The 11,712-nt window shown below is 41.7% G+C and overlaps 1 protein-coding gene and 1 non-coding gene across 2 annotated transcripts in view; both read right to left on the bottom strand.

The window, feature by feature from the left end:
* Positions 1-2,015: 2,015 nt before the first annotated feature.
* LOC125305315 lies at positions 2,016-2,143 on the bottom strand. Its single transcript, XR_007195407.1, has one exon. It is a non-coding gene; the product is annotated as a U6atac minor spliceosomal RNA (small nuclear RNA).
* A 3,225-nt stretch (positions 2,144-5,368) lies between these two features.
* LOC125304231 (formin-binding protein 1) overlaps positions 5,369-11,712 on the bottom strand; it is a 40,249-nt gene continuing 33,905 nt past the window's right edge. The window contains 6 exon segments of the mRNA XM_048258308.1: positions 5,369-6,181; positions 6,754-7,759; positions 8,463-8,599; positions 8,895-9,025; positions 9,556-9,688; positions 9,923-10,032. Coding sequence (XP_048114265.1) covers positions 7,581-7,759; positions 8,463-8,599; positions 8,895-9,025; positions 9,556-9,688; positions 9,923-10,032 — 690 coding nt within the window. The 3' untranslated portion in view covers positions 5,369-6,181; positions 6,754-7,580.

Here is an 11,712-nt window from a genome sequence, read left to right as displayed (position 1 = left end):
TGTTGATCTTATCAGCAGAAAATTTCTGGCTTGTGTCCAGCAGCTTCTTTCATTGTCTTTCTGTCTTCACTCGACATCGGCACTTTCCCTTCAGCTCTGTTGAGCTCCATCCCTGTAAACAGCAAACAGCAAATGAAACAGTGACAATTACAGGGAGGCAGAAATTGTGTGTGTGTGGGGGGCTAAAAGGAGACTTAAATTGCACATGCACACACACACACACACACACACACACACACACACATACACTTATGACGTGAAGTAGGGCAGCAATTACACAAACTCCTCTGATGTCTCTCAAGTTAAGCACCGCTGCACTTCACACACTCATTGAGCATCAGATCACACAAAAGGATGTAAAAACAAAATGGAGTAACTGTTGAAAGAGTGGGCTAGAGAGAGACCTGCAAGCGCACGTGAGGAACTTTCTTTTCCTCCACACTTCCTTATGTGTGGTCAATCATGTAAGAGAGGCCAAAAGAAAATGAACAGCCACAACATGACTTCAATTGAAGGCCTTCCTGCATACACATGAACCGCACGTCTATGCCACTATGATTCAGTTTTATTCCATTTGCACTGGAACTGAAAGGATTCTATTAATTCTGCCTGCCGTTACATTACAGTAAGTCCCTTTTTTGTGTCTGTGAAGAACTAAACAGAAAAACTACAGACAAGCCATAATGTTACTTACATGCAAAATGCAAAACTTACAGTACATGCAAAATGCAAACACTACAAACAGGAGTTCATTGTTGGGTATGAAAATGTGTGGATAAAAGCACTTTCTCTCTCTCTCTCTCTCTCTCTCTTTCACACACTCACACACACAATTGTTATTGGGGTTATTGGTTATTGGTTGCTAGAGGAGTCTGGGCTTGACTGTATACACACTTGACCTACTCTTTACACACATATTCTTCCCTTGTTATTTTTGACAGATGAAAGTGTGGAAAAAGAGAGAAAGTGTGTTTCCGCTCGAGCTAAACACACACCCTTATTCCAGAGTGTAGAATCCCATGAGTCATGATGTGGGGATGACATAGTGTTTTCTGGCCTTGTTCTACAGCTGTATGAGTATGTCTCTGTTCCCGCAGCTTTGAAGATATGAAACACACATTATGGCTCGCTCAGCAGCATGGCTGCATGTGCAATGATCCGTGCATGTGTGTGTGTGTGTGTGTGTGTGTGTGTGTGTGTGTGTGTGTGTGTGTGTGTGTGTGTGTGTGTTTGTTTGTGTGTGTGTGTGTGTAGGAGATATAGGTGCAACTGACTCATTCAATAGGAGCATATAAACAGTGGAGCAAGCAGGGGGCAAGGGGGAAGAGAATGGTTGGACCAGTGGGAGACCAGGGTTGAATGGGTTTTCCTTACAATGCAGATATTCCACATAAACGTACAAACTCCACCACACACAGACACACACACATAAGGACAGAATGCTGTCCAGACGATGTATTGTGGATGAGTTGTTTGGTCTATCTTAACATCAAGCAGATTTCTGAAAATATTTGTTTGAAAGGGTTTAAAATTTTCGGGGATGAAAATTGTCTATGTATAAGGGATTTTAAAAGTTGCGTGTATAAAAGATAAAACTTACAGGCAAAAACACGCACCAGATTTCCACTCGCACCAGTGGAAGTCGCACCAGAAATAGACATAGAAACTGACAACTACATCAGTATCTCCACTACGGCTCTAAATTGCATGGAGTATTGCTGACCTCTAGTGGTCAAATTGAAGACTGCACGAGTGCAGGAGTTATGGTAGGCCTATCCTACGCTATTAGGCTATTACAAATTATCTGGGCACATACTGTACAGCCGTAGTAGCCTATTTAAAATCGAAAAAAAAAATCGTTAAAACTTTGCGGAATTGAAATGTAATCCATGATGTCTACATATTCAGTTTGTATATTATTTGTTTCATGATTGCGACCACATAGTAATTGTAAAGCACACGGCAGCTCCACTAACAGAAAACGAAAGACCTTCGTTCTATATTAGAGGCAATGTCGAAAAACTTGGTTAGAGATGCCACGAAGTAGGTGGCAGTGCCTTAACCATTTATGTGTTGCAGGCCACTAGGACCTCTTCCATCCTTGTCAAGGGGAGTGCTAACCTTCTCTCCTTTCATACAACACGGCAAAATAGTGTGTATCAGCCCATTTATATATGACTGATATTCCTCAAACGGCTCTATCATGGTGGGTTGGGTAATGTTCAAATGTTCTTCCTTTTCTGATTTTGAAAGCTTCATAACTCACTAGACTAAATATTAGCTATATTATATATATTTGCTATATATATAAAAATATAGTTATTTAGACAAATTGGAAATACAAAGGCGCGCAAAGCATTATGGGTGCTACGTCAGCTTTATGTCGCCCAATTACATTGCGGGCTTTGCATACAAACTATTGACGTAATCAGGAAGTGCATAGTGTACGATGAACGCTTCGAAAAGAAAACAAAACACTGGTAAAATACTTAATTAGACCCTTTATGCTGTCGGTAGCGTTGACGCCATAGAATTAACGTAGTTGTTTTAATAGCCAAGCTCGTAACACGATATCTCTCTTCGTATGAAATGGTCTGCTGCCCACAACTTGTGCGATCACGCATGTTTAGTTAAGAGCAGCCACTCAGGCAACAATGTCTTGGAAGAGAGTGCAGCGCCTTATCTATCTTTATAATTGTCAAACCAAGCTGGGTATGCAGGCTATGACTTTACTTGAAATTGACATTATCTAATTATTTTAGCATGGCTGCGTAATGCATTGTTGTAGACTACATATTTTGCTTTCAGGGGTGTAGTGTTAAATGTAACCCGGGTACCAGGGTATAAGTGCTCTGTTTCACGAGGTCTAAAATTAGGCTAAAGCTTCTTGAAATATCATTGTTATGTTTGTTTAATCTAAAGGATGAATGATGAAAAGCTTCATGGCAACTGGCTACAATTCTTAGATTTGTATACATTAACTGTTTATACTTTCTTCGACATCACAATTGTGACATAGCCTACAGTTTGTTCTAATGTGGGTCAGTATGTTGTTAATATATTGTGTTTAAGGGGTGTAGTTTTAAAACGAAAGATTAATTTGTGGATGAAACTGACTGAAATATGGCAAATGGTCTCACTTAGAACCAAATATCTGAAATGTCCAATTCCACCTAAATAAAAGGAGGTCCTTTAAAATCAACAATATATATCCTTCCAGTGATTTTTTTTTTTTTGTCAACGTTTTAACATGGAATTATTATATATATATATATGCATGTTTTGCAAGAAACAAACTGAAACAACAACCCATTTGTTTTTGGTTTTCTGTGAAAATTGTTATTATTTTAGGGACATTTTTCCCCTATTTCCCACTGAAATCCTTTAATGACTGGGGGAAAAAACCAAAGCAGCTGAAATATATTCTGGTTAAAGTTAATCTAGGAAAAATTATTTTGTTTGAACTGAATAGTAAGCATACGCATCACAATAATCCAATATCAACTTAATACAAGGCAGATTCTTTCAAAACCACACACACAATAACAATTTGTTTTCTGAATGTTTAATTGGCACAGTTAACACAATACAACGTATTCAGTGCTGAGAAACAAGCATACCAAATGGAACAAATGGAAAAAAAGTGCAAAACACATTGTTTGGACATTAAACCAAACCAAACTGAACCATGAAATAAGAAGAAAAAAGGTTGAATTTAGCAAAGCTGAGGGGGGGGGGGAGAAACGACACCTTCAAATAGTTAAAACCTTAAAAATAGACTTTCTCTTTTTTTTTTTTCTTAGTTTATTCTCTTATCTATATATTTATATATACTCTCTGCTTCCGAGTGGCCAAGCGATCTGTACAGTGAGGGGCCACAGGTGTATGACATGAGCATGAGAGAGACTGGAGGAGCGTCCTCAGTGGTTTCCTCTCAGTGTGTTGGGCATCACGCAGGTCTTACTTCCTGTTGATATCCCGCAGTTGTGTGGCTGTGTCTGTGGATCAAGACATCACACTGCCTAGAAGTCTGCTAGTGTTGATGATGGCAGTCTCTCTCCTTAGCCCTTCCACTAACAACATAACAGAACAGCGAAAACAACAGCATTTGCCATGACGGTATCTACACACGTCGCCATTGATTTGGACGGAAACACGGAAGTAATGAGTTTGATGCACTGTTCACATGTTTATCTTGGCTGGACTCTATACGTGTTAATTCAGATATTTGTCATTTCTGGAATTTATATTTACAGTGGTATGATCGATAGCACTTCAGTCATCGGTTTTTGAAATGTTCCTCAAGTAAATACATTTTACAAACATGTTTTCATCAAACATCTCCCAGACACAATTCTGCCTTTAAGCAAAATAAAAACATGGTATCCTCACCAAACCACATCAGGTCTCTGAAGGCTCTATAGCTCAGATGTGGCACTCCTTATTTTCACTTGTGTGGTTTGGTTGTGGGCATACGTGATTCAGGTGCAATTTAACATTTCCAGCAATAAAAAAGAATGAAAACAGCTACAAAACAAAAGCATTTAGATCTAAAGACATCTCTCTTTTGCCCCAAAGTAACATAAGACAGTCCATCATCCATCAAAGAACCGATGTGAATCTAAAATGTTCACATCCCTTCAAGAGATGTAAGAGGACAGAGAGCAACTCACCACTAATGGAACAAACGCACTGTTAAAAAATTATACCACAGATCATAACATTGCATGGCATTCATAAAATGGAGTCTGGTTCTATCTCTCATTCATGCCCCTTTAAGGCTTGATGTGGTGATCATGGTCACAGGTTCACTGTGTAGAAAATGTGTGCATGGACTCAACTGCTAGATAGACACTGCTGAACAGTAGCCAGGTTGTGAAGGTCAATCTGTAAATTGGCCCCCCGATAAACCCAAAACAGAAGCAGGTCATACGCCAACACACGCGTATCACAAATGACCTGTTCATATTCACTGACAGTACATCTGTAGTTAATGCATACAATGTACACATTATAGACAAAGGAAACAAGAAACAGAGATGCAAACCCTGATGATTGTGGCCAAGGTTCTTGTGATTAAGTGGTGATGCCTATAAGCAAATAAAACTGAAGGGAGAGCAAAACAAACTAAGGTTAAAAGTGAACCTAACCTGAAAGAAAACTGAGCCAGCTGGATAGAGGGATGTATTTATGAGTGTGAAGCTAAACTGATAACAGAAGGAGAACTGGAGAACATGGGAAGAAATAATCCCGACCCTGGCATGAAGGAGATGGCACAACCAGAGGGCCCATGTGTCTGTAACAAAGCCGTTGGCTTGACAACACTCAGACTTCGCTGACATTGTGGGTCAAGTTGATTACAAACTGTGGATCCCACTGGCACACTACACATTGTTGTTCGGTTTTAGAAACGACACCCGTCATTCCAAAGCTGTTATGGACTCTTTCTGTGTGTGCCGACTTATGGCCTCCAGCTAAACATGAAGTTTGTTTCCAGTTCCAGAAAGTTCTAGGGTGGGATTTAATAATTTACCCTCATGACGTCTCTCGCCGTGGCATACTCTTGCAAGACCAAACTGAACAGAGTGAGTAAAAAATGAGAGGAAGAGACAGGAGAGCAGAGAAGTGAGTCGTCTGCATGCATATGCAATGGCGCCCCCCTGTGGCGATGACTGATCCTACCTGGACAGCCTCCACGGCCCTGTTTTTCCAAGGGTCACAAAAACCAAGGTATCAAAGAGCAGGAGCAGCAGAACGGTACAATGTGTGTGACGAACTGTGCAAACACCAGCGCAACTGGACAACACACAGCGTGACGACAGAACACGTGTAACAGACACCAGAGCTGAACTGAAGACAAAAAAACAATGAAACATTTTATAAAACATGTATGAGAGCTGACTTTGTTTTTGATTTTTGATTCTGATTTTGACCCAGGTTGTTTTTTTCTTTTTACGGTGCCAGCTACACACTGACACACAAGAGAGATTCAGAAAAAGAAAATAGATCGGAGTATCAAAGCTTAAAAAAAATCAGCTATTCCTCTTTTATCAGCTCTCTTCATCTCTTCCCCTCCGTCATTCTCTCACTCCATCTCTCCTGTACACTTTTCTGAGTGCAGTGTTTATCTCAGGCAGCTTTTCCTCCATCTTCCACCGAGCCATCACACTCTTTTAGGAATCTGGAACAGAAAACGCACAGACGATGACAGAACGTTAATAACATTGCAGAAGACACCGGAGGAGCAAAATGTGCAAAGCCATGAATGGAATACTGTTAAGTTCTGCACTGCAGAAAATCAGTCACCAACTCCATTAGTGCATGAACAACACGGACCTCAAGTCTCTGGATGTTAACACAGATACATTGTTTTAATAGAGGACAGAAATAAACACAACCACACAATAACTATGAAATCACGCTAAACAAATGAATCAAACAATGTCAGATGTAGTCCAACCAACCACTGTAAACCAGTGTCTCATTCACTGTGAAAACACAGTAGTAAGAGCTGCATGCATTAATGTGGAGTCTTTGGAAACCTTTTATGAAAGCACAGTTATGTTAATCTCACCCTCCTAACACTTTCTTAACACAGCAGACAGTAGACAGTCAACCCCACAGCATTTTGCAAGAGGCTCATGCAACACAATCGAGCTCCACACTTCTCTCTCCTTGGCCACCCAACAGTAGCAAACCCATGCAGGGCATCTCAAAGTCTCACACTATAGGCTCATACTTGCTCTTTCTCACCGGCTAAGCCCCGGTCACCAGTCCCTCCATGGCTCTGAAACACATCAGGGGGATATTCCCAAATATTCCCATTATGCCTGAGACCAGCACTTCTGTTTAGCTCTTCACATCTTAGTTTATAAACATGAAAATTCAGACCCTTTACACGTTTAGCTAAATATTTAAAAACAAGCTCATCGTCATGGGGATGACACAGTTCAGTTCTTGCTGTAACATTCCATATTGAGCATCATGACTATTCTAGACTTTACAGTCTTTTAGCAAGAAAGGAAGATTGACTTGATATGCACACACTGAACTCATGCCGACATGCAACATCATGAGTTTTCAGGCAAGCCACCGGTCAATCTCACATGAGAGTGGACAAGAATCTGTTCGCTGATATATCTCACACTTCTATCGTCACCATGTATCCTTTTAGATGTATACTGAAACACATTCCAGTGAAAACAGACAGACCAGTCTGGCAAACTCACAGTTACCTGCCTGTCTAAAACAAGCTCTCCAGCTGCGGCTACTGGTGACCAGTGACATTTCAGAAATGTGGGGCTGTGTCCAGTGTTTGGTTCCTGAGACGCAGGAGCATGCCCCAAAGTTCAGAGCTCTTTAGGTTTTGGTCTGGGGCACCCTCTACTGGCACCTTGGAAGAACTGCAGAGAGGGACTGTGCACAGCTCATATAATATGTTGCTGTGAACTTAGTAGCTTTTTGTTGACTTACAAACATGTCCCAAACACACATACTCTCTCTCTCACACACACATTAAATACACTTAGGGCAGAAGAGATGTTTAGTTTACCCCCTCAACAGTAAACTGAATAAACACATTAAATATAAGTCTTGAAACCTTTGGTGTTATTGTCCAGAAAGACTTCCACATAAGAGGTGGGCACATATCCCTCCTCCTCCTCGTTCCTGCGCACACGCGTCCAGCCATCGCCTTTATCTTCCTCGATCACATACAACAACTCGCCCTCTGCTACTGAGATGGTGCCCTCATTCGTGCCTGAGTGGAGGAAGTGGTGGAGGGAGAAAAATGGAAACACAGGGGAAGAGGAAAAGAAACACAGAAGCACAGTAGCACAGTTACACATACTACTACTAGTAAAGGTGCTATGAAGATATTAAGTATAAGTAAGTATATATACTCTTTTGATCCCGTGAGGGAAATTTGGTCTCTGCATTTATCCCAATCCGTGAATTAGTGAAACACACTCAGCACACAGTGAACACACAGTGAGGTGAAGCACACACTAATCCCGGCGCAGTGAGCTGCCTGCAACAACAGCGGCGCTCGGGGAGCAGTGAGGGGTTAGATGCCTTGCGCACTTCAGCCGTGCCTACTGGTCGGGGTTCAAACCGGCAACCCTCCAAGTCCGAAGCGCTAACCAGTAGGCCACGGCTGCCCCAAATTAGGAAATGATTATTCTCTCAAACAGATCTATAGTATATTTCTGACATGTATGGAGTATGTATGTATATATGTATGTAAGTATGTATGTATGTAATACTCATGGCAAGCACAGTGCCCTTGTGTTGAGCTGCATTTCATTCACTAAAGAGAATTGGCATTGCTGTGCTGTTCCAAGCTGGTATTTATGCATATCATTTATGCATAATATGTATACAGACTAATGTAACTGTGCATCATTAATCCTAGACTATGCTACTTGTGGCTAAGACACAATGTTATGGTATGCTGTGGTTACCATCAAAGGGGTACAGGGCCTTGCAGGTGCCTATGGTGGGCAAGGTCTCTTCTTCCTCAAACTCATCATCAAACTCTGGGTCGGCTGCTTTCACCGGCGGCTCGGAGCTGGGCTCCTCTGTGTAACTGCCATCTGGGCTGCTCAACACACAAACACACACACTCACTATAGCAAAGCATACACACGCCGTAAAAAGTCGCACAGACACACAAACACACTCACTCACTATAGCAAAGCATACACACCCTGTGAAAGCCACACAGAAACACATACAGTCTACAAACACATAAACTATTAATGTAGCCCTCACAGTCACACACACATACACACTCATGAAAGCACCATATGCTGTATTGCACACACACAAATACAATACAGTGTTTGTGCTTATGTACACGTTTGTGTACACTTGTGTGTCTGTTTGTACTTTACCTTTCTCTGTCCTGTGCACAGTTGTTGGTAACTGTAACGGGTGCGTTGTTCTGAGTCTCGAATACTACGCTTTGCCTCTTGGGTGGGTCACTTTTCACTGGCAATCTGCCCTCAACCTCGGCAAGCCATCCCTGTGACACACACACACACACACACACACACACACACACACACACACACACACACACACACACACACACACACACACACACACACACACACACACACACACACAAGCATATATATTTACATACGGACATACAGCAAGACTACATAGTCAGAGTGGGGAAATGCTTTACCCAGTTACAAAACCACAGTGCCTTGGCTTCACGAATCACTTCTCATTTGTTTAGAAACACATGAAGATCAGAGCCAAGCACATGTTAGGAAATGAGAGTGTACTGTGTCCTAATAAGGCAAGATGCATGTGTGCTATTAGTCTCTTCCACCGCTGAACTCATTGGCTGTAATTCATACAGACAGCAATAAACCCAGTGAGATCTGGAAGTGAGTGAGTGAGTGAGAGAGAGAGAGACAGAGAGAAAGAGAGAGAGAACGAGAGAGACAGACAGACAGACACATAGACAGTGTACATATGTGTGTGTGTGTGTGTGTGTGTGTGTGTGTGTGTGTGTGCGTGCGTGTGTGTGTGAAGGCTCACCTCAAACTTCTGAGCCTCTGCCTGTAGCTTGTCGATGTTTTGAGCGATCTCACCCAGTCGGGGGTCTAGACTTATGGGGTCGCCCATCTGAGGGTTCTTAATGTACACGTCCTTCATCTTTGTCAAAGCATCTCTGCAAAGACACATGAGCAAATGTATACAAACATACATTCAGACATGCTTGCTGGAAAACCTGAACTAACTTGCTTAGTTTAACTGTGTGTCAATGCCTAACTTGACACACAGTCAAACTTGATCCTATATGTGTGTATGTGTGTGTGTGTGTGTGTGTGTGTGTGTGTGTGTGTGTGTGTGTGTGTGTGTGTGTGTGTGTGTGTGTGTGTGTGTGTATGTGTATGTGTTATACCTCTGATCCATTTCCTTCTGAATGTCTTTGTTGATGTCGTCTATCTTAGCCTGGAGCTTCTTCCTCCTCTGCTCTGGTGGAAGGTGGCTGAAGTCCTCTGGTCCAGAGCCCTGAGGAAGAGGAGCAAAAGGAGGAGGAGGAGGAGGAGATGAAAAGGAGAGAAGTCCATTTCAAATGAAATCCCACAGGTATTGGCACAATAACTTCCTCTTAGCTTTTAGCTCATATCCCTCTAGACTACAGAGTAATGCACCCTTTAATGTGTGAACTATTTAAAGCGTTACAGGCCTTAATCTACTTTGTTCTTCTATACTATAATACAGAATAATCTGTCACTTCATGTCCACAATCATTTTTATATTCCAATCCTAATATCTCATGCTAATATCTCATGCTAATAGTTTGGCATTATCCAATCAGTATAAGTATTTAGTGATCCAATCAAGTGTCTTTTCAAAGACCTGGGGATACAGTTACCCGCAACTCACACACTACATTTTGTCTACTGGGGTTCACAGGTCAGCCAAATGACCTTTCACCTTTTCAGTCACAAGTCTCAAACCAGTTATTTAAACTGAACTATTAATGGAGTCCAGCCCTTCACTACCTACGCCCTTCTGAATGATAATGTGGTTGCAGTCTTCTGAGGTGAGGTAAGGACATGCACTCAACCTTCTAAGGCTGTGTGATAAAGACTAATCCTAATCTGGGCTGAGTGCATTATTGCTGTACTAAGGAGAAAGATCGGGGGCACAGCGGAGTGCCGATTTCCTCTGACCAGGCAGATGTAGCCACGGTGAAACAATTATATCGATCCTGGGAGAGCGTGAGTCATCTTATTTCCATGCATTTACAGAGAGGCTCTCTAAGGAATATGTGTGTGCTAAATGTGTGGATAAGTGTATTGGATGTGGCTTATGCAGGTATGTTTTGAAAGTTTGAAAATAAATTATGTCTAGGACAGTTACACTCATAAAGTGGATCAAAACACTAAATTCAATCATAACTATTCTTTCATCGTATTACTTTGAGCTTGGACTGGATAGGTTGGGAAGGACCTACAAATACACTGGGCAGATTTCAGACTAGCATGTCACTTCGCCAGCTTTCTCCTTCCTCTCCAGGGACATGGGGAGAGGGGTTAGATCAGGACTGCAACCCAACAAGCAAACCTTCCTATCTAGGGATCAGGGTTCAAAGGTCACAGTGGAGAGGGAGGTCACCTTGCTACCACAGTAACCTTACCCTTTCAGTCTCTCCCAGAGTGCAGCACTTACCGCCCACATGCAACAACACAAAATGGTTTTCATCAATCTGCTCCAACAGTCAACACTGAACATCAACATGCTTCCAAATGCAGGCCACATTGAGGGATTCCTCTTTAAACACAATGCTTGTGAACCAACGCGAACACACACAACTAAGAGAGTGTCTGAGCACATGCTAGCTCATACTGTGCTTACCTCACCATTCACCTCCACACTTGAATAGGACTGGTGGCAGCTAGCAGCATCTTTTCATCGCGCTAATAGCTAGGCATCTAGACTACTTGTCTATTGCATGTAACTCACTACATTAGATTTATGTATGTCATTAATGTCATTCATATGTCTGTTATTTGGTTACTGATGTTCTATGATATTATGTTTCTATTTAGAGTACTGTAATTTTTGGCTCATTAATGTTAATCAGTGAAGACACACATGAGTGTAAATAAACACATGTACTAATGCTAAAAATGCTAATTAATCAATCAAGTGCCTCGATCAATCCACTAATGTATAAGGCCA

The sequence above is a fragment of the Alosa alosa genome, chromosome 12 (assembly GCF_017589495.1).
Source record: "Alosa alosa isolate M-15738 ecotype Scorff River chromosome 12, AALO_Geno_1.1, whole genome shotgun sequence".
NCBI lineage: Eukaryota > Metazoa > Chordata > Actinopteri > Clupeiformes > Clupeidae > Alosa > Alosa alosa.
Note: the sequence above shows the minus strand (reverse complement) of the source record. Positions and strands in the feature narration are given on the sequence as shown.